Source organism: Drosophila elegans, unplaced genomic scaffold, assembly GCF_018152505.1.
Source record: "Drosophila elegans isolate 14027-0461.03 unplaced genomic scaffold, ASM1815250v1 contig_520, whole genome shotgun sequence".
Lineage (NCBI taxonomy): Eukaryota > Metazoa > Arthropoda > Insecta > Diptera > Drosophilidae > Drosophila > Drosophila elegans.
Window position 1 is genome coordinate 1,350,436 of NW_024545903.1, and position 27,378 is coordinate 1,377,813.

General features: G+C 44.7%; 1 protein-coding gene across 4 annotated transcripts; it reads left to right on the forward strand.

The window, feature by feature from the left end:
* On the forward strand, positions 1-27,377 carry LOC108137524 (filamin-C). 4 transcript variants are annotated; one of them, XM_017259238.2, is made up of 17 exons: positions 1-115; positions 3,996-4,308; positions 7,136-7,786; positions 8,171-8,476; positions 9,044-9,780; positions 10,150-10,405; positions 10,569-10,931; positions 11,075-11,272; positions 11,870-12,303; positions 12,680-13,098; positions 18,437-19,448; positions 20,039-20,259; positions 22,228-22,376; positions 22,892-24,986; positions 25,042-26,534; positions 26,612-26,791; positions 26,857-27,377. In XM_017259238.2, the coding sequence occupies exons 2-17, from the start codon at positions 4,072-4,074 to the stop codon at positions 26,986-26,988; spliced, it is 8,883 nt and encodes a 2,960-aa protein (XP_017114727.1). In that variant the 5' UTR covers positions 1-115; positions 3,996-4,071; the 3' UTR covers positions 26,989-27,377. The 4 variants fall into 4 exon arrangements, with proteins under 4 accessions (XP_017114727.1, XP_017114728.1, XP_017114730.1 ...); XM_017259239.2 differs by lacking the exon at positions 10,569-10,931; XM_017259241.2 differs by lacking the exons at positions 22,228-22,376; positions 22,892-24,986; positions 25,042-26,534; positions 26,612-26,791; positions 26,857-27,377 and adding an exon at positions 21,396-21,714 and having other exon boundaries at positions 2-115.
* The last annotated feature ends 1 nt before the right edge of the window (position 27,378 follows it).

Here is a 27,378-nt window from a genome sequence, read left to right on the forward strand (position 1 = left end):
CAATTTTCAGTCGTTGTGAGCAACTCGTGCGCGCTGGACGTGTTTGAATTTTAACGCTTTTGAACGCTTTTAACCTCAGACCCCCTATCCCCGAAGTCCAATCCGAATCCAAAGTGTAAGCAACAAGTGCCAAAAGGGAAACAAAACAAAAACCAGGCAAAACGTACTCGTACTCATATATACACATATTTTTGTGATGTGCTGTGTGCTTACTCCCCGACTTTTTAATAACTTCTGATGCCGTCGTCTAACGTTAACGTTAACGCTAACTACATATTTTTTTATGAATCTTCATGTGTCTCGCTGTTCGCCTTTTGTTTAATTATGACTCTATTTTTCTGTAGTACTCTTTGGTTCCGAGCGAGAAACTTGCGTGCCGAGCGTTGTTCTAATTTTGAACTGCTGCTTAAATTAGTGGGGATATATATGTTTATATAATTTCGTGCGGAATTTGTGCTAAACACGTGAATGGGCCTCGAGCCGTGTGAATCTGAAGCGGACGAAAGAAAAGGCAACAAATATTCGGCCGCCAGCATAAATACCAAAAGTCGCAGTTATAAGCTATTCAGATTCAGATATCTGGCCTAGCCCATTGCATAATAGGCGAATGCGAGGGGAAGCGAAAACAAAAACAACACTACAACTAAAACTAAAACCAAGACCGAAAGCGAATCTGAATCTTAGTCTGGGCTTGCGTCTGTATCTGAATCTGGTTTTTCCGCTGGCTCTGTTCGATTGGTTTATAAGCTGGCTAAAAACCATTTTCCGTCTTTCAATTGTAATTGCTGCGGCTTTTAGGCGAATAAACGAGGCAGAGTAATGAGCAAAAATTAAAAAACAAAAGAACACACACACTGACTGGCACACACCAAGAAGGTTTGGCTTGGTTGCGCTTTGGCGACGCCTAACGGCATTAATCAAAAGACTGAAGACACAAACTTGGCAGGGCCTCAAAAAGAGCAGGGAATATGCGCATGTGTGTGCGTGTGTGTGCGCACATCGCTTGGAGTGTTTTATATTTATGACGAACTGCCATAAAAATGCTGCCAAAAATAAACGCTTGTTTGCCATAGAAGCGTGCGCTAATAGGCCATCATTTAACTTTAAGGCGTGGCCCTCAGCCGTCGGGCCAGTGTTACAATCGCATTTGGCCAACAGGAAATAGAATATGTAATATCGCAAAGCAAACTATTAGCCCACGTCTAGTCGTTGAAGTTCATTCACTATGAGGGGGAAACACCATTCGAGTAACACAAGATTTTCTTCGAATAGAGCTTAACACTACCTACATGGAGTAGTACGAAGTGCAGGGAGTCCCTACAACCCTACAACATTTGAATTCGTTCCCTATAACATTTGAATTCGTTCCAAATAACAAGCTATTAATGAGAAGCCATAAAAAATATAAGCCTTTTGTTCAATTAAGGATAATTCCTTACACTTATTTATTTATTTTCTCTGTTTACAAAATGTTATATTTCAAACGCAAGCATAAGATTTACATTTAAAAAATCCTAATATTCTTAAGTATAACACTTCTAATTATTAATTGGCTTAACCGTCAGGTAAATCTTTATCTGCTAGAACTTATGGTTAAAAAATCAATGAGAAAATCAATAATATACAGGGTTAAGAGTCAAATAAGAGAAAAATTCGAATTGGTATATTCACGACATACATTTTTCAAAGATCAAAAGCCAAAGAAGATTTCAGCTTTTCGTAGTAAACTCCGTAACCATCCATCACCATAATTATGTGCTTCACCTCCACTCCAGTTAATTTCATTCATTTCAAAGTTAATGACGTTGTCATAGAACATTTAACCAAATATATTCCCACAGCACAGATCTTAAAAGAGTTGTAGCTAGGCAGTGACTACAGAATCATTGAGAAATCAATGACCATTTGGTACTCGGTTTTGGCACAAATCAAACTTGAAATCGCACCCACGTCTAGAACGAGGCGTTGAACCACACCATGTGGGTGGCTGCCCCGATGACGACGACTACGAGATTTCGCTGGCCGTGTGGGTTGGCAAGGCAAAAAAAACGAATATGTATTCGGACAGCAAACAAATCGAAAAGTGTAAAAAATGCCAGACACCTACGTGCACATCGCATTCTGTGATATAGATACACCAATACACAATCAAACATACTGATATTTGCCATTGCAAAGTCATGAATTTCGGGCATTACGTAATGCCCTAAACTAGGTGTGTTAGCTGACCCTCTTCTACCAATTTAAGTCACGACAAAACTTTCGATGTTTGCCTGCTGACCAACTTTGTAAACTAGGGAGCGTATTGGTCAGTGCGTCAGAGACATTCCCATTTTCATTCCCATTCCCCTTCCCATAATGATTACCATTACGATTACCATTCCCATGACCTTGCCTCGAGCTAAATATATAGAACTCGGTGAGAAGTGAAGTGGATTGGGGCTCATTCCACTCCAATGGCGAGTGCAACTAATTAGGTTCATTGCCAATGTCAAGTGTCAGTAAATGACATCAGCCGGCGGGATCACTCATAAGTCGGAGGAGCAATTCATTTATTTCCACTTTTTGCTGTCCGACACAGTTAATTTATGCGATGCAAGCAACGCACTTTTGTCACTGAAAAAAAATAACAATGGAGGAATTTTTCAACTCTGTTTAAAACTAATTGAAGTTGGAACATTTTGTGTAATAGCAATTAAAGTTAATAGACAAATTTGCTTAAGTACCTTAGTTTGGCAAGCTAAATATATGCCTAGTTTTTGTATCATGTGTCTGTCATTGCAATCAATAAAGTCAAATAAAATGGGATTAATAGGAAAAACTTAACGACATTTCAAACATTACAATTACTGATCTGAGCACCATTTTTTAGGAGCTATATTCTCGCTCTGTACTCTCCTGTAGGGGCGTTAAAAAATGTTCAAGCCACATCTCATCGCTGTGCTCAGCAAGTGATGAGTGATGTCATCTCAGAGTTGTTTACCTCTCCGAAAAGTGTTTGTCAATAAATAGTATTTGTATTTGGAAATCTGCATACCAGCCTCGCTCAGAACTGGACATGCTATGATATATGTGCGCTGGCAAACTGACTGGTTGGAAACGCAACCGGATTTCCTATAATTAAGTCGGTTAGACAGTCTTTTGACGCCTCGTTGTCTTCGCGACACGGTGTGGAATAATGCCAAAAAGGCCAACTTCAGATTCCAATACGTTGACCACTGTTTGTCGAGCAGAATGACTGACTGACTGACGGACGGACAGACAGCTAACTTTCGGTTTGCGCAAATTGTTAAGGTAAAAGTGCGACAAGTGAAAACGGGCAAACAATTGACAATTGATCGTGGCAGATTTCATTACTGTGATTACAGCCATTATCATCGGCGTTGGCTCCCACGTTTACACACATGTTGGCCTTCTAGCGTGGCGTTTGTGAAAGACTTGCTCAAACATCAGCATCAACAGCAACAACATTCACATCCACAGCCAGTACTGCCCACCAGATCTGCTCGCTTTTGCCGCGGCGAAATTCCAAACTAAGTGATTTCTGTTATTTTTCAGACTCTTTTTTTATTGTTTGTTTTTTTGTTTTATATTTTTTGTTATTTTTGTAATCAATTTTCCTTTTCGCCCGCTTCGTTTTGGCTTGGAAGCGACGAAACCAGTTTTGCTTTATAGCCAGATTCAGAGATATTCGCACACACACATTATTGGCTGGCGAAACCCCCCCGCATTTATTTTTTTTCCTTCTGCTCTCTCTCTGGAGCTTTGAGCTTTGGCCATGACGTCATCGTTTGTTTTGGCCTGGCCAAGAGAGCAGCCGCTCAGATCGAGTCACTAAAACAGTTCGCTTCGAGCAGCGATCGTGTGCAAACGAAACTAAAACTGAAACTGAAACCGAAACCGAAACTACACACTACACATAAAACTAAAAACTAAAGATAAAGCCGAGCCGCGTCTGATCAATAGAAATTCTTTTCTGTCCATTTTCCGATCAGTGTTTGAACGGGCGTTACACCTGTACATATGTGCGAGTCGCAACTCGCAGGTGAAGTGCAGTGACGTGCAGTGAAGATGGACGTCAAGGACATAAAAGGCGCCAAGGTGACGCATGCGGGGCTGCTGAAGCACAATTCCGATGGCAGCACCGAAACGCAGAAGATCACCCACGCCGGACTGGTGGCCCGGAGTCCCGAGGGCACCGCCGCCAAGGGCATGAACATCCGTGGCAACGAGGATCTGTGGGTGGAGATCCAGGCGAACACATTCCGCAACTGGGTCAACGAGCATTTGCGCGAGACGGGAATGCAGGTGAGTTAAACATAGATAGATAGATACACACTCCGTTCCCCTAGCACTCACAATCGGTTAGGTAACACTTTCTAACCGACTGAATACCTATACCTATGCCGACTGAATGTCTGATCGATCAAGCGCGAAAAAACAATTACCCAATCAATGGGGCCGGGTCCGTTGAGTAAGGAATTCGTAGAACTACCGATCAAGCAGGGCCTGTGAATATGAACACAATGAGGGTAACACAAAACGTTTTTAAATTAGGAATTCTACTAGGCAAATGTATTACGAAATGCTGCCAGAGTTAAATTATCTAGAGAAAATTACAAGACATACATACTAAATTTCTATTTGCTTCTTAAATACATACTTTTAATTTAACAAAAAACTATATATAGCACTTACTTTAATTCAACTTAAAGCAATACTGATTCAAAATATATGAGGCAAATATAAAATGCTTATAAAATTATTATTTTCGTTATACTTATAAAATACTTTTAATCTGAAAAAATGTCTTAACTTTTGTCAAATAAATAAAATATTTAAAGTAAACTCTGAATACTCGAATGTGAGCTGAGGCAAATAAAAAAATAAGCTTTCCTTAATAAAGTGTTTATTAAACTCTTAATAAACATGAATGGTAAATACATTTCGACCATAAATCTTTTCTAAATCAAGGTTTTCGATTAAAGTCATATATCGATCCCATTCAAGCTAAATATGAACATATAATGAGCTCTTGGGCAGGTGACAGAACCCGTAAAAATACCAATCCCCATCATAAGCTGGTGCTCCAAGCTCTTCCGCGATTTCCCTTAATGGTCTGGCTCATAAAACTTGGATCTAGCGCCCACGCAGATCAGCGGTTTCAATAGCAAGTGCCAGCAGCGTTTACAATTACAATTCCAAGAGTACTCACACGAATTTATGTACTCGCAACAATGCATTTCATTTGCCCAGGGACTTTTCGATTGTCAGTCAGTCACTCGGATTTTCTCACACGCACCGGACTGAGCGAACTGAACCGACCATATTTGGCCGGTTGAATGCCAAGGCCGACGCATCGATTCCCATTACCAGTTACAATACACAACACACAAAACACAAAACAAGCTAAAGCTTTTGTCCGCGATCTTGCCCAGTTTTGTGTATAATTTTCGTTTTTTTTTTTTCGACTGGGCCAAAAACGAAATAAGATGAGCAAGGCTGAAGACCCCTGGTAAACAGCGCTAATTGAAAGCCAGGCCAAAGTGACCTGGCTCGCGTCTATTTGGGTCAGCAAACCAAAACGAGACAGCCAAGTATGCTTACAATTCTAGTTCATGCGTAGATAGGTGACAAATAATATTGCAATCAACTTTGTGTGACAAGTGCATGCCCAAACAAAGGGAAAGATTTCAATGGAGGATGATGTCTCATGAACAGAATAAATATATCTGCAATAATATAATCTTATGTATAATTGCAAACGATACATTTAATCCCTAACTCTGCCAAATTGTTTGTTTGCAAACATAAATTCTACTTTAAAATCATATAAAATGGCTCCTTGAATTTTCAATTGAATTAATCTCAAAAATATTACCACTCTAAAAATCGTATCATAAAGACAATATATTGTGTGATCTGTAGACGAGTACACAAGCCCCGCATGCAAATAAAAAATGCACGTAAAAATAGCTGAATATTCTGCCAGGTGAAAATGCAACTCCCCCCGAAACTTTAGTTCATATCGTAAAAGCAGGCAGAGGAATCTTAAAAATTTAAAGGTTGTGCTCACAAAATAACAGCAACGACAAATAACAACCTGCGGCAGCTTGTTAGAGAGCCATGGCGCAACTATGTGCGAGATTTTTATGGCATCCAATGAATATTTTCCTAGTCACAAATAAACAGCGACAAACACGCGATTGTCTCCGTACCCAGTTCTCCAGGTTGCCAGTTCGCCAGTTTGCCAGTTCTTCAGTTCCCCGGCTGAATGTTGACAGCCACCAGATAAAAAGCTTTATGTCAAATGCTTAAAATCGCGCACAATTGGTTGCACCCGGGCGGAGAAAGCCGTTCAGCTCGGAGCAGCTAACCTGTTGGGTTCCCATGCCCATGCCCATAGCCATGCCCAAGTTGCCTATTCCCTGCTAAGTGCTCCGAGATCTGGGCTCCGAGCAGGCGGTTCACCTTGTAAAGTGGGCCACCAGTTTGCGGAAGGGGCGGCAGTTGCCGTTGATTGCTCATTAGGAAGGCTGTCTGTCAAGCGGACTTCTTGCATATGAACAGACTTGGGAGGGCGTCTCTCACACGCTTGCTAATCTCTGATGGGAAATATGTAGTCAAACTTATACAAAGTTCTAAAGAAAATACTCTTTCTAATCTCTTTCATTACAAACTTGTTTGATTGCGAGTACTGGGAGGTAAGAGCGGGTTTCTGCTGTTTTTTATTGCTTGTCAGTATTTATTAACTTGCGGGGTATAATTTCAGTTGGAAAAATAGACTTTTATAACATTGCTTAAAACCATTCATCAGGATATTAAAGTAAATTAAATCTTAATGTATAGGTTTTGACTTAACTCTGTAAAAAACATCCACTTTTTATAATAAATTAGTAACAAAGATTGGTTTCTCTTTTTAAAAGTGATACTTGATAAATTGTTTACTGAAAAATAATAATTTATACACTTTAATTCAAATGAATTAAAGCAAAATCATCATAACTTTCTTTTCTTTTATGTACTCACTTATATACTTTGTAATAAAAGTAATTAATTTATTTCCTACAAAATTTCCCATTACTGTTGTTAATAATGGTGCAAAACTAATGCAAATTTCTATTGTATGATCTAGGTGCATGACTGGGCCACGGATTTCTGCGATGGCACTTGCCTGTGCGCTCTGGTGGAGAACCTGCAGACGCGTCCACTGAAGCCCTCGTGGAACCGGCGACCCGCCAACCAGCATCACTACCTGGAAAACGCCACCACGGCGCTGAAATCGATAGAGGCCGATCACATCAAGCTGGTGAACATCGGCAATGTGGACATCGTGAACGGGAACATAAAGCTGATCCTGGGTCTGATCTGGTCCCTGATTGTGCGCTACCAGATCGGACGGAGCAAGTTCCCGCCGCGCAAGCTGATGCTCGCCTGGCTGCAGGCCGCTCTGCCCGACTGCAGGATCAGCAATCTGACCACCGATTGGAACAGCGGTGTCAATCTGGCGGCGCTCTTGGACTACTGCCAGCCGGGACTGTTCCCGCACTGGCGAAGCCTCGATCCCGGCCAGAGTGTGCGCAACTGCACCCAGGCTATGGACTTGGCGCAGCGCGAGTTCGGAGTGCCCAAGGTCCTCGAGCCGGAGTACCTGGCCTCGCCCTGGTTGGACGAACTGTCCGGCATGACGTATCTCTCGTATTTCATGAAGCCCGGCGGTCCCGGCTACAATGCCACCATGCGATGGGTCAACACGCAGGTCAAAGATCCCGTGAAAAATTTCACGGTGAGTTGTGATGAATCTTTTATAAAAATAAAGTTCTAAGCTCAGGAAAAACCTAAAAATAAAATAAATGAAATAAAAATAATCAAAACGGGTTACCCTTTGGGAATAATAACCTATAAAAAGTGTCAAAAATTACTTAATTTTTGAAAACATTAGCAATAAATTTGTTTTAAGGGATATATATAGTCCATAAACTTGGCCATTTTTATACATTTTAGATCATTTTGATTTTTTGGTTGATCTCTGAGTGTTGTCCGACTTTAAACAATTAGTGTTTAAAACCCTTAAAGGCTATTTAAATTTAAGAAAAATAATTATTTGTACACCAAATGCTTTTGCATTCCAACAAAAAGGCCACAATTTAATTGCTGTTTAATTTTGCAGACCGATTGGAACGATGGACGCGTAATGTGCGAAGTTATCAAGGGACTGGGTGGCTCGGCACCTGCACCGGAAAAGCTCAGCACCGATCCCTTCCACTACGAGAACAACATTCGGAAGGCGGTGGACGCAGGTGCGCGGCTGGGCGTGCAGCCCATCCTGACGGCCAAGGACATGGCCAACCCGGAAGTGGAGCACCTGGGCATCATGGCCTACGCGGCTCACCTGCAGTGGGTGCCGCCAAGGCCCCCGCTCTCCGACCTGGTCACTGTCTACCTGGAGAGCACATCCGGTCGGGTGGGCGAACCGGTGAGTGGAGCATATACACACAGTTGCGATCAGAACAATAGTAGCCCCGTTTAATTTGAAGCTTGTTTCTTTTAATAACTTGACCACGTTATCCATTAAAATGATTTAAACGCTATCTCAGGCGAATTTATAGAAAGTTAATTTTTTTAAGGATTTGTCAAGTTTGTATTAAAAAAATATAATATCGATGATTCGTGGAAAATAAATTGTTCTTAAACTGAAACAATTTTTTCATGCTGAGTTTCTTAATTTAAAACCTGGATTAAAACGACGAGAAAACGACAATATTTTAATAATATAAGATTAATTATTTATATTTTTATAAATTTAAAAACATTTCAAACAACCAATTATTGTTTTTAATTTTCATTAATTGATATCAATATTTTCAAAGTAATAAAAAGGTTAGTAATCCTATTACTATTATATTTCCGTTTTCCATTTAAACTCTGAAGTTCCAAAGTTGTCAGTGCTATTTTTCTGATCACTACTGTATAACTATACCGATATGCATCTTCAAAAAGCAAAGAGCAGAGCGTTAATGTTTAATGTCCGATTCACACGCAGACCCACTTCCGCGTCGACGTGATGTCCCGGGACATAAGCCTCAGCTCGGTGCGCTGCCACGTGGTTCCTCCGTCCGGACAGCCAGGACAGTCCGTGCGACTCAATGCCCACGGCGAAGGAGTCTTTGTGCCGGAGCGGTATGGAATGCACGAGATCGTGGTGGAGATCGGCGAGGATAGCCTGGGCGGACACTTCTTCCGCGCACTGCCCCGCCTGCTGCAGGTGGCGCCTCCGGGGATGGCGCCCTGCGCCCTCGGCAGTCTCGTGGAGGTGCTGGTCAATGCCACCGGGGCGCCCAAGACGGAGGACATCCTGGTCACGGCCGTCTCGCCTACGGGCATCTCGCACAACTGCCCGCTGAAGAAGATCGACGAGGGTCACAGTGCCATATTCAAGCCGGACGAGGCGGGCATCTGGGAGATAGCCATCACCTACCAGGGCCGCCACATCCAGGGAGGACCCTTCACCTGTGCCGTGTTCGACGCCTCCGGCGTCTCGGTCCACGGATTGGACGGAGCCATGCCGTTGAGGGCTCACACCTTCGAGGTGGATGCTCGCGGAGTGGGCGTTTCGGGGGAGTTGCATGTGGACATTGTGCATGACAAACATTCGCTGGTCTGCTCCGTCGAGAAGATCTTGGAGAACAAGTACCGGGTTACCTTTATGCCCAGGCAGAACGGAAAGTACCGGGTGTACATCTACTTTAATGGCTATGACGTCAAGGGATCACCATTTATGTGAGTAAGCTTAAGAGTTTATAAGGGGGAACCTATCATAATTCATCAGAATTATATGATACATTTATTTGTATATTTCAAATAAGTTGTTGTGTATACTTTATTAAGTATGGCAGAATTTCAATTTTCTTAGCCTTACCAAATTCTAAAGTGTGGAACCTAAGAAACTTAAGAAACCTTGTTATTATGTAATATCAAAACCTCTTGCTTAATTTCATATTTAGTTTATATCATTTTCTGAGATGTTCTTTAAACCACACTATTTTTTGAACAAGGCTTTTTATTAAACATTTGAGTTTGCGTATAAACTTAGTAATAGATCGAACCCGTTGAAGAGTACTTTTAATTAATGACCTAATCCTACTCCAGCATGCGTGTGGGAACCAAGGGAAGATCGGGCAAAACGCGTAGCAGTCCGCTGCATGACAGCAAACACCGCTCGGAGAGTCCCTCGATGCACTTCATCTCCACCACGAATACCCGGCACAATGACTACCGGAACTCCTCCCTATCGCGGCACAATACGGCCGAGAGGACCAACAGCTATTCGCCACAGTACTCGCCCAAGTTGGACACCACAGACTATCACAGTTCGAGCTCCAGGTACTATAAGCGGGAGAGCGAGGTAAGTTGGATGTCGGGGGGTTAAGGCATGCGGCATGGGATTTCACATTTTTCCTCATTACCCAAATCCATCAAAATTGAATGTTTTGGCTAACACATACACACACATATCCTTGGTTCGGTTCCCAAACACACACACACACACTGAAAACTACCTTCGACAGGAGAACCAGGCCACACCGCCGCCAGCTCCACCAGCAATTAGTGGTTCACCCACAGTCAAGTATCTTAACTCGGCCGATCTGTATACGGAAACCCTGAACGGACGCCGCGATTCGAAGACCTCGAACAGCAGTTCCACGAAGAACGACTATTACTACGACAAGGAGAACGAGCTGTACAGCCAACGGCGCGCAGGGAACAAACCCAAGCTGACGCCACCGCGCGAGGAGCGCGAGCTGACCAGCACCACCAATACCACCAATACCAATAGCAGCAGTAGTAGCAGTTTCCAGCAGCGCCACCAGCAACTGGCCACTAGCACCCTGACCAGATCGCTTAGTCCAATACCTAGTCCCACACTCAATGTAACTAAATTTTTGTTGTTTCGATTTGCTATCCCAAAAGAGAATTATCCGAAAACCAAAGATTAACTCTTTCTTGCCTGCTTTGTGTTTTATATACATACATTTTGCGATCATTTGGTAATAACTTTTAATATTTTCCACAGACCCGTTCTAGTGAGCTACACACCCACAGTCCGCTGACCATCAAGACGTCGAACCAGTACGAGAGTTCTACGCGCAATATCACCAGTAGTCCAAGGCACGCCTCCGTTTCGCCCGTGCAACGTTATTCCCCCAATAGCGCCTACATTTCCACGGCCACGCACCGGATGGGAAGTCCTTTGACCAGCCCCGCGAGCAAGGTAACGTAAATGGACTCAGCGACGAGGACTCCTTACTAATCAAATCAAGTTGCTTGCCAAGCAATCACAATCAGGCGGGCTCCCGTTTGACTTTAAGTTTGCATTTCAAGTTGTTAGCTAAACTTCATGTGCTCCGTTTTTTGTATAATACCGTGCTGGTGGCTGCTCGATAACAAAACTAAATTTTTAGGGTCAGCTGCTCGAACTAAAATGCAAGTTTTTGTTAGCTGAAGCTTATAGTAAATCGCCAAATTAACGGTAAGGCGTAAGATAAAAATTTATAAACTAATTAGGTCTTTTTTTGCAAATAAGATTCAAATTTTAATAGAAAAAGGTACTTTACTTTGATTTCGCTAACAACTTGCATTTTTAAATAAGCCAGAAGTCGAAAATTAAAAAAGTAAAACAACCGTAGCACCCAAGAAGATGACCAAAAGTATGCACCAATATTTTTGAGCTCGTGAGCCCTATGTAAAGGCCGTATTAAATTAAATACTGCATACTTATAGTCATTATTATAAGTGATTTCAACTCTAAGAATTTTCGTTTCTTAGAGATTTGACCCCCAAATTAATCATGCTTTCTTAACCCTTGCAGAATGGTTACGAGTCTTCGCGAACTGTGGAAAAGTCCTCGACCTACAAATCCACCTCGAACTACGTCACCGACTCGAATATGCGAGCCAGCCCCTCGCTGTACGGAACTGCCGAGCGGCTGCGACGGACTGGATCCCCGGAACCACGCATCGACCACTCCTCCAACGTGAGAGTGTCCTCGATGAAGCCGGCTTCCGCCAGACGCGACAGCTGGGACGTCATCAACAAGACCAAGCACATGCTCTCGCACAATTCGCTCGAATCGCTGGCGAACATGACCGAGAAGCAGCTGAATACGGAACTGCAGTACAATCGTCCGGATTTGGACCACGAAACGCACCGGAACACCCAGTACAACAAGTTCGCGTTGCACAAACAGCAGCAGCAGCAGTCGGACTATCGCCGGGATTCCCCTGACGATGGAGAGCGCTACAAGTACATTTATTATAAAACCCATTAATTTTTAAATTCACTTAATAAGTTTCTTAAAGTATGATTCAACAAATATAAAGTCGCCTTTTCAAAGTTATATATATATATTGGATTAACAGGTTCAGAATGCGTTGTAAATTTAATAAAAAACAAAATAACCTAAATTCATAGTTGCCAAAGCCTTGTAAACCTTAGGCTTATTATTTCTTTTTTTTAATTTATTGTCTAGGCCTATCTTTAAATTCCGTACATTTTTAAAACTATTAAAGTAATTTTGTACACCCAACTTTTGAACAAATTTATAAGTGATTTCAAACCGAAGTAATTTCTTTATTAAAAAATAATTTTTAACATTTGTACTTATCCAAATTCATTGCAGACCCAGTGCCATCACAGTCAAGTCACATTCGAATAATACGTATACGGACAAGTCCGGCGGCTATACGAAAACCGTCAAGGAGTCCAGTGAGCATGTGGTAACCGAGAGCAACGGACACGGACCGGCCCCTGGATACGGATACAGTTCGCTCTCTAGATTTCGACCCATAGACAGCAACGCCACTGGTGCCAGAGCCATTCGGGTGCAGGATATTCCGAACGGCTCCATTGGGCGACCCGTCGAGTTCGAAATCGATGGCTCGAAGGCGGGCTCCGGCAATCTGGAGATCCTGGTCAACGGTGGGCGTGTCACCTCCTCGGTCCGCTCGCTGGGAGGTCAGAGGTTCATCGCCAGCTTCACACCGCACGAACATGGAACGCACACAGTGCAGATCACCTTCAATGGCGACACAGTTCCAGGTGAGTCTAGTGTTTGAGCATTTCCCAATATGTGGGTGGGATAAGTGGTTTAGTTACTTATAAAGACACCTTACTTGGGACCACATTTTTTGGGCATGATCTTAGATAGGAATAGCTTACTTGCTCTTCTGTTTTGTTACTCCCCAGCTCTGGGTATACATGTTTTTTAAACATGCTTGTATTTTTTGTCGGCATCTTTAAATAGAGTTTATATTTAAGTTGCAATTATATTTAATTTCCACAAGCTTACTTCAGTAAATTGTATTTATATAATGGCAAAATTAGGACTTTTTAATTAAATGTTAAGTTTGAAAATGCCATAAATATTATACAAATTTTGAATCGTCTTCAAAACTTTATAAACAAATTTCAGGATTTTACATTCCCAAGTATAAAATTAAATGACATTTTCATCAATTTATATATGTTTAAAAACAAACTGCACTATATTTAACCAAGTTCGAAGATAAAATACAAGTTTACAAGATAAAATACATTCCAACTAGTATGTCTGTTGCGTATTTCAAAATAGAACTTCCGACAATACTTTGTATAAGAGTATTTCAAGTATCTCTGACTTGTTTCCTGGTTTTGTTTTTAGTATTTTTAAAAAGAACACTAACCACTGTGCGGCAAATTCGCAGCATGTGAGTCGCTCTCTAAGTTTTCGGCACCCGTAGACTCTCCCTCTCATGGTGCTCCCGCTCACCTGCTCTCAGCCGAGCTCACCTGTGCTCACCTGCAGCGATCTCTCCGAGATTTACGCTCTGGCGCGCTCACCGACCAAGCTTACCCGCTGGACGGGTTTTTGGGCTGGTGGCTCTCCCTCCGAGAGTCGCGTTGGCAGTCGAAGATCGCGCTCCAAACGAAACTGACACGTCGGCGGCATCGCAGCTCGCAAAAGGCCAGGAAAATTGGCAAGAAAACGCACTGAAATTGTGATTGTGGCTAGCGGAGAGTCGGATAAAAGTGAAGCATTGTGTGTGTGTTAAAGTCGAAACAAGAACCCCACGCGTAAACAACAAACAACTACAGTTGGCCAACAATAGAACACAGAGCTCTTTTTTTTTTTTTGGGCTCCCGGAATGTGAAGCGAATCGAAAAGATTCCGTGTCTGAGATTTCTAAGCCAAAGAAATATGCTAATATTCGCCCCTCCACTCTCTGTTTTTTCCTTTCCTACATTTCGGGGTCTCTTGTGCGAACAAAAACCAGTTTAATGAACCTTTAAGCTGGAAATATTTCAACTCTAAGTTCAGAGCGTGGTGCAGCGTTTTGTAGTGGCTGTGTTTTGGCCAAGCTGGGCCGAATCAATAATGCGAGGAAAACTGTCTCCGCAATGCAATGCCAATTTATTAGTAGCGGCGACAAAGGGGCAGCCATCTTGGTTTGCAAACTGCCAACTTCCACTTCCAATCTTGGCCAAGCCAAAGGCGCAGATACAGATATAGATACCCGATGCAGTGTGCAGTATGCAGTTGTATGTGGTTCAAGGCGCACTTGTTGCATGCCTGGGCATTGTGTGTATATCTTGCTGCTCGGGCGGAAATCAAAGTCGTTGGGAAAAGTCGTCGATTTGCCCCGCTACCTGGGGCGGAATATCTGCTCCTGCAGCACTGCTGCAGCCCAAAACCCGTTGGGATAGGCATGGGCTGTCAGTCAGGTATGCGGAGGGCGCGACAGGTATGCGCCAGATGCCAGATCTTCGGCGCAGATTGCGATTTCTTGGCCACGTCGGCCACTTTCCTTCGACTAGTCCACCGATTTTGAAGCTCAGCCCAGCTCACGAAATATATACATATGCTTAATGTTTAAGCATCGTGAGCAAACATTTCGATTTCGTTTGGCTCCGTTTCGTTTCTTTTTCGTGTTAAACAATGAGTGACGGCGGCCACACCTCTCTCTCCGATTTTAGCCCCCTTCACCCGCTTTTACCCGCCTTTAGCCGCCGCTTTTGGCCATTTCCGCTCAGCATATTGGCACACATTCCCACTTCCAGCGTTCGGTTCAAGTCGACTGTTTGGGATTTTTATGAGCCACCGCCAGTCAAAGTGAAACTGCCTGCCCGTCGTCTGCCTGAGTTGTGCATAATTTAATAACGAAAATTGTCGAAAAGCAGCAGCATTAACTGGTTTTTGACGCGCCCCCAAGCCCCTTAACCCCTTCAACTTGAAACGCGACCCCCAGAGAGCCGGAGTTCAAGTCGAGTGATTATAAATACTTAAAACGAATATAAAACTAAAGTGTCGCCGGTCGTGGTTAAACGCGATTAAAACGTGCGCCGAATCGTGGTCGTGCCGCGATATCATTTTGTGCAACGCTCCGCAAATTCTTATAAGCGTTTTCGCTTAATCGTTGTCTTGTTGAAATTCTGATTGCAGCACTCGACGCACATAAGCTTACACATAAATAAATAATTTACAACCCGCTGACATAATCGCTACACGAAATAATTTCCACCTCTTTCAAGTTCAGACGTGCCGCCAGCGATTGTGATTTGATCCAACAAAATAATAAAGGTCCACGCGCGTTTTCAGCCTCAGATTTGAGTTCCAGCAATCTAGCACTGTCAACGGCACCGGTTCCAGTCTCCAGCCACAAAAACGTAAATCTACCAATGTAACATTCAAAAAATAGTTCGGTGTAACGGTCAGGTTCAGATTTGGATTCGGATTCAGAATCAGACCTCTGCGACAGCTGCAGGCCATCTAACGGGCTTTTGCGGCCAGTAGTCACGTAACCGCAGGCAAACAAAAACCCACAGGTGCCTGCACTGAGCGAAAAACTTTAGCTAGATTATAATAAGTTCTTTATTCGATATATTTCAATATTTATAGTTTTTCTCTTCATTTAATCTGTAAATTATTATTTTATTTTTTGTATTTTTGATCGTTTATTATTATTACTACCCGGATCTGTCTCAGAAATCTCTTTTTTTAATGTAAATAACAGCCTTTTTTTGTTAAGAGAGGCTTTTATGAAAAATATACTGAGTGGACCCTTATATGGTTGAGAGAAATATACGAAGTTAAAGTTAGTTTTGAAAAGTTTATAGGTAAATAAAACAATCACAAAATTTAAAAACCATTATGGATCTTCTTATGGTTTATTTGAGGCATATATGTAAATAGATGTTTTGCTATTGTGTGTGAAAGTATCATCATATATTTTCATCTTTAGACTAAGCGTTCTTCTTTGTTCACTGACTTAAGAAAGCTTTTCCCAATGCACACTAAATTCCGCGATAGATTTATTCCCAGTGCTGGGCCTTAGTGGATGCCTATGCAGATTGAATAACAGCGTTAGATGCTAGCTGCACTTGTTCTCCGACCGGCAGGCAACAATTCAGCGCTACGATTAGCACTCCAGCTGGGAAACCGGCCAGAAAAGCGGCATAGATGCAGCTTTTCAGTTAGTCGACGTGCAGTTGCTCTTGCAACATGCAGCTTGCCTCGCAGCGACAGCAACATTGCCACATTGTCTGAGGCAGTCGTCCAACTTTACTGGGTGCGTTGGACTCTTTGGAGCGGCGGTCGCCTAACTGTAACTTTTTTGCATAGCCGCTGGCCATGAGCAGAGTTATGAGAATGCAATAACTGATTAATGATGGCCCCAATTGGTCGAATACCGAAAACAAACAGCCAGAAACAGTTACGAAAACTGTTCGAGCCAAAGTGCTATAGCCAAACAGAGGACGGGAAGTGTCTCATGCCGAGAGATTTTCACAGCTTGGGCAAATAAAAAAAAAGTGCTTTGTTTTTTTTTTTTTTTTTGTAACTCAGAGATGGAGAAGTTTCCCAGGGAAAGACAAGTCGCGCGTTAAGCGATTTAGCCGGGGAACCCAAAACGAAGCGAGTTTCGAGCTATGACGATTTTTTTCCATCGAACTGGCGACTGACCGTTTCAGCAGTTTTCATGGAAAGCCATAAAAAAAACAGCAACACAACAACACAGCAGCAACTGCAAACGAGCACTAGCACTAAAAGGAAAAGTGCAACAATTGCAAAAAGAGAAATGCATGGAAAGTTGCAAACAAAAGTAAATTTGAGCGCCAGGCAACAAACACAGTAAACAGAAAACAGAAAACAGAAACCAAACCCAACCGTGTCCAATAAAAATGCTGTGAGATGTGAGATGCAAGTGGCAACAAATAAGCGAACGTTTAACGAGCCAATTGCCAATCTGCTCCACCATCGCAAATTGGCAGTCGCATCGCTGCGAGCCACTCGATTGCGGCTACTCCTTACAATTTAATTTAATGATGCTTTCGGGCTCGTTTCAAAACATTCCTGAACCAACTCGGTCGAATTATGTGGCTCTTCTCGCTGACAACGAGTAATGTAGGCTGCCACAGAAACTATGCTGAAACTCAGGCAGGCACCAGATACGCAGCTCTAGATTCAGATACAGATACAGATACAACCAACAGATACGCACTTGTCGCCGGCAACCAGGCGGCACAGATTGAGATTGCGACAATTATAATGAGACGCAGCGAGAAACAATGCAAAGTCGCAGCGGAAACCTTGCCAGCTAAAGAATGCGAGGTCTGGTTGAGGAGTTTTGCTTCAACCAATTCACCTGATCTATATAAAGATATAAAGGAAAATAAATAGAAAAGTAAAAAGCTTAGAGAGGACACACAGTTTTTTAAATGAAATACAAACTCTTAATTAAGTATACAATTGCTAATGAAAAACAAAACAATACAAGCCTTAAACCAATTACAATCCCTAAAACAAGTAAAACACAAACGTAGAACCAACTATTATCTCTAAAGTCATGATATCAGAGAAACTTACGTGCAGAATTATTTTTCTTTTTGGGCACAGAATTATCTGTGGCAAATGTAGAACAAGTCAGATACATAACTAATCTTTCAGCTCTCTTTGTTTCATATATATTATTTTCTACAGATGCAAGCGTTATTTAGTGGGTCGAAAATCTTTACTTGATTGTACATAAGCAATTTCTTTTTTGTTGCTGATTTACTTTATTTTCTTTTGAATTGCACCAACAAATTGTCTAACGATAAACAAATGCTATAATAGCAAGATTTAGAGCACATCAAATTTGTGCCTAATGGGAATCTGAATGATGATAGCAATGTCGTATATTTTAGATTATATTACTCAAATAGTTTAAAGCAACCTCTAAGGGCACCATGGCATCGGTCTCAATTACCCGATCTGCAGGTACATGTAATGGCTTTGTGGGTCAAATATCGTTGTCCATCTCGCTCGTTGGGTTAGCTTTTTAAGTTGACAACTTTCAAAGTGTTTCTTTAGTGTTTGCCATCCAGAGACTAATCGATTTCTTATCTTTGCTCTCACCTACAGGTTCACCGTGGCACGCTGAAATCATGTCCTCACCCGGCCTGACCGCTCTGGGCGAATCCACACGCCTGGTACCCGCCAATACGCCGGCGGTTTTTGAGATACTGCCGCCTCCTGGACAAAGCCTGAGTAAGGGCGAGTGCGTGGCCACGGTTTTGACCCCTAGCAAGTCGAAGCTCAATGCCAGAGTCACCCATGAGGCGGCAAATGGTGCTGCTCGCATCGAGTTCGTGCCCACCGAGGTGGGCACCCACGTGATCGATGCGTCCATCAACGGCACGAAGATCGCTGGCGGCCCGCTGATCGCCAAGGTCTACGACTCCAGCCTGATCCAGGTGACGGAGGTGAATGGCGGCGTGGTCGGCCAGCCGTGCCAGTTCCGCGTGGATGCCAGCGCCGCCGGCGAGGGCCAGCTGGAGATATCCATCAACGAGGGCGAGGTGCCCAATCATGTCCAGGTCGTGGGCGGAGGTCGCTGTCTGGTCTCCTTCACGCCGGAGCAGGCCAAGTCACATCTGATTGACATCAAGTTCAATGGCGAGACGGTGCGCGGCTGTCCCTTTGTGTGCGCCGTGGCGGACACCTCCCGAGTCCTGCTGAATCTCTCCAATCTGGAGCTGATCCCGGTCAACCGGCCCTCCTCCTTTCACATCACAGTGAGCGGAGGCGGAGCCGCCGAGCTGGCTGTCAGCGTGCGCGGTCCCCAGGGCGAATTGCCCGTCCGGGTGACCGGAGACATCCACGCTGGCTTCACGGCCGAGTTCACGCCCACCACCGTTGGCGGCCACTCCATCAACGTGGAGTACAACGGCTTTGCCGTCCAGGGAACCCCCTTCCTGGCCAAGTCCTACGACGCCAGCAAGGTGGTGGTGGGCAGTGTCTCGCGGGGCACGATGGGTCGCCCGGTGCAGTTCACCGTGGATGCGGGCGATGCCGGTGAGGGCAACCTCGAGATCACGATTTCGGCCAAGGGACAGAACATTCCCACGCAGGTCCATCCGCAGGGCAGTGCAAGGTGAGTCCAATGTTTTATGTTATTAAATATGTACACTGATAAGAAAAGGGGAAATATCGATTATTGAATTTAAAATTTTATAGTTAATATTTAAATTAAATATTTAATCATTATATTAAATACAATGCATGTTAAATTGTAACTCTGGTTAGCACACGAAATTATAGTGTTATAAAGAGGACGTTTTAATTAGGCAAATGCTTATATTTTATATATAAAATTAAGCCCGTAATTACCTTATTTAATTGGTTCCATTTAAAATATTGTTAGAACTAAACTGGCTGTTACTATTATTATTATTTAAGCGAGCTTCAAAATAATTAACAAAATTCCTTATTCACAAAGCTTAAATGATACTCTGTTTTAATCTTAAAGTAAGTAGCTACTTGTCAGTACCAACGAAACTATAAATTATAAGCTACATGTTGAAATTAGAAAGAAATTAGTAAAGTTTAAATATTTTAAATTGCTATGATTGCTATGGTAGGGTCGCTTGACTATATCTAATATTATCTATACATTTACTTACTTAGTCATTTTTGTAGTTTTTTTTGGTTGTTATCTAAATGTACATTTCCATTTGCTTGCAGATTTTCCGTTTCGTTTGTGCCGACGGAGTCGTGCGAGCACACGATCAACGTGTCATTCAACAAGATGCCCGTGCCGGGCTGTCCGATTACGGTCAGCATCAGCGGGGGCGTGGCCGGGCCGCAGGTGTCGCTGGGCGGCCCAGGACCCGTGCATCAGACCAATTCTTTTGTAATCAATCACAACGGCGGCCGTCTGGAGGACATCGAGGTGAACGTGGAAGGTATGTAGGCAGTTGCGGCCAGTGATGGCTGCTCCGCCAGTTGAGCTCCTTGGGCCCATTCCCAGACCAGCTAACCACAATTCATTTGTGTGGGGTTATTTACCCCTACAGCCCATCATTGCCCCTGTATTTGTGTTTTGTGCATTGGTTTTAGTCTTAAGGCTCGTTATTTAATTGCTCGTTTGCTAAATGTTTGTGTCTGCTAAGCGTATTATTCGATTGGATCCATCCGCATACATACTCGTATCTGGTAGCAGTAACCGTATCTGTATCTGTAATTCGTATCTGTAATTCGTATCTGCAACTCGTAACTGTATCCGCATCGCACCCACTCTCACACACCTCAACCTCACGCACAAAGACTTGTACATGCGATTTGTATGAGCGGAAATCGTTGTGGAAACTCCCAAGCATGCCACGTCCCCCACTTTTCACCGCCTCCCCTCACCAGACCCAACTTGTGGTTAATGTCTCCGGCTGAATCTGAAGACAAGGTGCTGCACTTAGAGAGTGGATTTATGAGTTGCGCAGCCTCATCGTGTAGTTTGTGTGTGTGCCTGTGTAATTATGAAGCACATTTATCATTTGCTTATACAGTCGAACTTCGTTAACAAGAACAAGATTCCCTTGTAAAAGCGGATAGGGATAGCTCAAATATTTTATTCAGATAATCAAAAACGAGTTACAAAGCTATTTACTTTGCTAGCAAGTTCGAGTAAAATAAAATCCATTTAGCTATGGTTGACAATTTTTTATTTTTGGTAATACTTATTTTTACTATTCTACTTCTTACCAGTGTAGTAACATCTTAATTTAAAAAAATTTAAATGAATTTAAATATATTGTATATGCAGTGTTTACACTGTGCAGCTTATGTTATTGAAGTTCGACTGCAGTAGCTTCGAAGCTCTTGATTTGGGTTTTTAGATAAAGTTGAGTATTTGCAAATATGCCATAGTGCCAGATCTGGAATCTCAGTTTCCATAGATACCATACAGTTGCTTTTATTATTCATGTAGTCCAAGCGTTATCCTTGTGTGTTTTGTGTGCGTTTGTGATTTTGTTTGCCTTTGATTGTAATTATATGTCCTTTTTGTAATAATGTTGCTCACTTTTGTATCTGTATTATATTTCAGGACGGCGAAATCTTTTGTACTAGACTATATACCTATATAAATATATGCATATACTTATATTACCTATAATATTAAATGAGGGAGTAGTCTCCGTGCTCTCCCCTATACATATATATATACTATTCACCAGGTGTATATATACTTGCTAACCGTCCGAACCACAAAATAACCCCAGAAATGAGTTTCCAATGAGCGAAACCCTATGCCAACACAATAACAAAATGAAGTATTTACTAATGTCCGATTGTTTACTAATTTGTTTCATACTGATTAATGTGTAGAGTTACTCGAATGAAAATAAAAATGGTTTAAAACAAAACTTAAATAGGTTGTATATCAAGCAGGATATTTCGAAGTGTTCTGTATACAGTGTACAGATTCACTTGGGACTACTCGTATTATATCTATTCTGTACTGTCTCTGACCCTTGCCACATCCCCGTTTACTAACCGTTTCCGGCACAGTCAATACAATAACCAATCTAGACTAACCGCACTCCAAGTAAATGACTCGAACTAATACTAACACACAATTAACCCCTGACTGCCCAACATTTCAAAGTTTAAAATTACTAATCGAGTGAACATTTTTCCAAATTTTTTCGCTTCATCCGCGATTGAAAACTAAACACTAACCCAACACACATCTGACCAAACCGAATCGTTGCCCAATTATCGAATTTCAACAAAACAAACAAACGAAATCAATCTCAAACTCGTTTCCGGCCGCGTCGCAACTGAAAACGTAAATCAAACCAAACACACAATAATTAATCAATACTAAAATCGAATACGAAATGATATACAAAAATGCAAATCGCTGGCCGAACCAGGACCTGCTGGCCAGTCGGTTCCGGCCCAAGTGCATCAGTCCGCCGATGGCGTCTTCAAGGCGGAGTTTGTGCCGAGAGTCGTCGGCGAACATCGAGTCAATGTCACGGTCAATGGATTGGCCACCGCCGGAAGTCCATATGCAGCTAAGGTAAGTGTGGAGGATTCTCAAAACTAGCAAGAAGAAACGTAATAGTCCAGTTGATATTTAGCATTAGTTAATTGGTATTAGCTACAATATATATATATTAGAAAATGTCAGTCACTGGCCGTATTATCTCTTTTAAGTTCAATTATGATATTTAAAAACTTCAAAGCTACATTTTTGATATTTATATCTCAGTAGCAGCCTTTAAATAAAAGTGACCAGGAAAGGCAGACAAACTGATTTTCTTTTGAGTATAAGGTTTTTGCTATGCAGCCATCAAAAGCAGAAAAAATTTAGATTTTGTGGGAAAGTATTAGTAATACACGATTATGAAAGGGTTAAACTCCAGTATTAATATTATTCCATTGGAAATGCTCTGAGGATATGAAATGTTTTACGCAATTATTGTACTTAATTATAAGTGTAACGCATTTTTTTCAGGATACACAAATTCGTACCTGAAGTTATTTTTATTTACATTTGTCTTCAGTTGATTAAAAGTGTTGTTGTTTTTCAAGGTGTACGATGTCAGCGCCATAAAGGTGAAGAATGTGAGCAGTGGCACAGTGGGCAAGGCTGTCACCTTTCTGGTTGAGACATCCCAGGCTGGACCCGGAAATTTGGAAGTTACCGTGAACGGAGGCAGAGTTCCGACCTCCGCCCAGGCCCAGGGTCAACACACCTACGCCATCAGCTTCACGCCCCGCGAGGCTGAGAGTCACACCGTAGAGCTGCGCTTCAACAGCCAGGATGTGCCCGGATCCCCGTTCACCTGTCGCGTGGCAGCCGCCGCCCGCATCCAATCCCCGGAGACGATGGACAAGGTCAGCGTGGGCAGGCTGTTCGAGTTTGTGGTGGAATCGGACACTAAGCCGACCGTTGAGGTGCTCGGTCCTGCCCGGCGAAGTGTGCCCGTGAAGATTGACCCCCTGGGTTCGTCCACCCTGGGCTACAATGTCAAGTTCGAGCCCATGGAGGTGGGTGACCACTCGGTGGAGGTCCGCCTGCCCGGTGGTGGTCACGTGGAAGGCAGTCCCTTCCTGCTCAAAGCCTACTCCGCCGAGAAGGTGATTGTCACGGACATCAGAGCTGGCGTGGTCAACAAGAGTGTGAGCTTCGGGATCAATGCATCACAGGCGGGAGCCGGCAATCTGGAGATCATCGTGGCCGTCAATGGCAAGAACGTACCGAACTTTGTTCAATCCGAGGGCAATGCCCGGTTCAAGGTGAACTTTAAGCCCACGGAGGCGGCCACCCACTCGCTGTCGGTGCGATTCAATGGACATCCGGTGCCGGGTTCGCCATTCAGCTGTCACATCGCCGCTGCAGCGGCTTCGCCCTCGATGGGACTGCCCCGGGCCATGGCCATGGGCGAGTGCCTGAAGCAGGCCGCCGTCAAGATGGACAACACCTTTGAGCTCGAGGGCTTCGAGGGCGTGGAGCCGCAGATCTTTGTCACCTCGCCGTCGGGGGACAATGAGCACTGCCAGCTGAGCCAGCATGATGGGGGCAGCTACTCCGCATCCTTCCGGCCCACCACTGTGGGTCGTCACTTGATCAGTGTGACGGCCAACGATCAGCACATCAACGGATCCCCCTTCAGTTGCAATGTCTTCGATGTCTCCAGGGTGAGCATTAGTGGACTGGAGCAGCAGTATGGGCCGGCCAATCTGGGCGTTCCAGTGACCTTTAGCGTGGACGCTGCGGGAGCTGGTGAGGGCACCTTGGAGCTGGTGGTCTCCACCGACAGTAGCACGGTCAAGGCAGAGGTTGTGGCCTGTGCCCGCGGACTCTACGACGTGACCTTTGTGCCACAGAGCACGGAACCGCACTACGTGAACATCACTTTCAATGAGGTGGCCGTGGACGGAAGTCCCTTCCGTGTGGACATTCAACAGCACACACAGCACATTCAGATTGGCAGTTTGGCGGCCATTGACTTCCCAGCGGACGATCAGATCGTTGAGATCTTCTCGCCGGATCAGAAGTCTGTTCCGTATTCGATCAACAGGCAGACAGCGGAGTTCCGGACCCACATGACCGGGAACTACACGCTGCGCTTCATAGACCGCGAAACCCGTCAGCACATCGGATCCCGCACCTTGTGCGTCTTCGATCCCACGCTGGTGAAGATCACCGAGGTGAGCGAGGCCCTCTGCCATCGGCCTGCCAGCATTGGAGTCTCGTTGAACGAGGCTGGTCAGGGAGATCTATCCGCACTGGTGCGTTGTGGAGCCACCGAAGTGCCGCACACCATCCGCGGACCAAGTAAGACCGGAGTGTACGAGATAGTGTACCAGCCCACTCGTGTGGCGCCCCACAAGATCAGCATCCTGTTCAACGAAGTGCCCATCTCGCTGAAACCCCTGGAGATCAGTGTGCTGCCCGCCAGTGCTGGCAAGGAAATCAGCGTCAGCGGTTTGGGACTGTATCAGTCGCGAGTGGGCAAGACCACTTCCTTTGCCATTGACACGGTGAAGAGGCCAGCCAGGGAGTTCGACGTGGTGGTCTCCGGACCAGGAGGACAAGCTCTGCCCGTGAGATGCTATCAGACGAAGAACGGACACCTGCAGGCGGAGTTCACCATCAACAAGCCGGGACAGTGTGTGATTGGTAAGTAATATTTGTGCATTGAAGGTAGTAGATTCTAATGATTATCCCCGAACAGAGGTGCTGCATCAATCGAAGCCGCTGCCTGGCAGTCCCTTCACCTGCGAATCCTTCGACAGCAGCAAGGTCACCACCCAGGGTGTCACCAAGGAGCCGCTGGCCCTGCACAGTCCAAACAGTTTCACCGTCCGTACTGACAATGCCGGAACCGCCGAACTGGAGGCCTTCGCCATCTCGCCCAGCAATCAGAGTCTGCCAGTCCTAATTAGCGAGCAATCGGAGGGTGTCTACAACGTGGAGTTTGTGCCCTCGCAGCCGGGCAACTACAAGTTGACACTCATGTACGGAGGAGAGACGATTCCCAGCTCGCCGCTGAACTTCACCGCCTCCTCGAGTGGCGTGAGGAACGATGCCCGGGCCGCTGGTCACGGCCTGGAGGTGTGTCACCGGAACAAGGAGGCCTCCTTCGTGGTCTACTGTCCCATTGCTCCGAATGTCCAGATCGAGCGGTTGGACGAGTATGGCGAGCGGATAGAGCCCAAGATCAAGGCTCTGGGCAACAATGAGTGGCGCATCTCGTACACAATTCTCTCCGTGGGCAAGTACGAGATCCGAGCCAGCTGTCCGAATAGGGGCAGCTTGCCGGGATCGCCCTGGCACATCAGCTGCGTGGAGTCCAACAAGGTAACACCCGTGGGTGGGTGGGGAACTCTGGTGGATCATGACGGCCGGCTGATTCTACCCGCTCGCATCATCTTCGATGTGGAGAATGCGGGTCCGGGCAAGCTGGTTTGCAGCATCGATGGCATCGAAATACCTGTGGACAAGCTGGTCGACGGCAAGATGTGCCTGAACATCACCGGCGAGAACCTGGCTGCCGGCGAGCATGATTTGGACTTGACCTGGAGCGGATTGACCATCACCCAGTGTCCGAGAAGTGCTTTTGTCACGGGCCAGCAGGCGGCGGATAAGGTGCAGCTCATGGGTCGTGGTCTGGCGGCAGCTCAAGCCGGTGAAGCGGCCCACTTCACAATCGACGCCTCGAATGCGCCGGCTGGCAGGCCGGAGGTGATCCTCACCAGCCAGGACAGCACATCGCTGCCGGTGAGTCTGGCGCAACCGCGACCAAGCGAAAACATCTGGCTTGCCTCGTACACCCCCCTGAAATCCACCACGGGCACTCTGAATCTTTCCGTGAAGTGGAATGGCCGTTTGGTCAAGGGATGTCCGCTTACGGTGGCAGTGGGCTCTTCCATGGACGCCTCAAAGGTGATTGCCTCCGGTGAGGGACTGCGTCACGGGATTGTCGGCAAGGACATCAAGTCCTGGATTGACACCAGGAGAGCCGGACCGGGTGAACTCACTGCCCACTGTGCTGGCGTACGCAAGGTGGCCTACTGCGAGCTGTACGATCATGGCGATGCCACATTCACCCTGAACATTAAGCCTCAGGAGCCAGGTCGTCACCTGCTGACCATCAAATACGGAGGACAAAATGTTCCTGGCTCGCCATTCGCACTTAAAGTGGCCGGAGCACCGGATGCCAGCAAGGTGAGTTGGCAATAATAAATTTGCCTTGGCTTGATATATAATCCCTTTCTTCATGTCCGATAATTTTTGCCTACTAGGTCCGTGTGTATGGACCTGGAATTGAGCATGGCGTGCTGGCCACCTTCCAATCGCGATTTATCTGCGACACTCGAGGTGCTGGAGCTGGGCAGTTGACAGTTCGGGTTCGCGGACCCAAGGGCGCTTTCCGCGTGGAAATGCAGCGGGAGAGTCAGAAGGATCGCACCATTCTGTGCAAGGTAAGATATGCAATTGGTGGATCTATCAGCAGATAAGCATATCTTCTTTTTTTTGTAACTTTCAGTACGATCCAACCGAACCAGGTGACTATCGAGTAGAGGTCAAGTGGGCGGGCGAATTCGTGCCAGGATCGCCCTTCCCGGTGATGATCTTCGACACCGAGGAGGAGTTACGAAGGTTCTTGCAGGGCATATGAGGCCAGCTCAACCACCATGTCATTGTCTTCCCCAGTGGCCTCAGCCCCCTGTCCATTAATCGAGATCAAATGCGGCGACGAACACCGACCTGTTCTCCCCTTTAGACGATGAAGTCCAGAGACCCTTTACCCATTCCCTTGTAGTATATATAATTAAGCTAACAGTGTGAGACCTAAGGAGTTATGTGTTATACTAATCGAGCTAGCTAACTTAATAACAGAATCAATCGAATAACTAAATCTGTAGGCTTATCCCAAACGAAAGCTTTAGCTTTTGATCATTAATAGATTTAGTGTGTTGAGCAATGTAAAAACTTGCAATTGGTTTAGTTATTTAGCATTGTATGCAATACAAAAATACATACATATAAATAAATATCTGATTTGAAT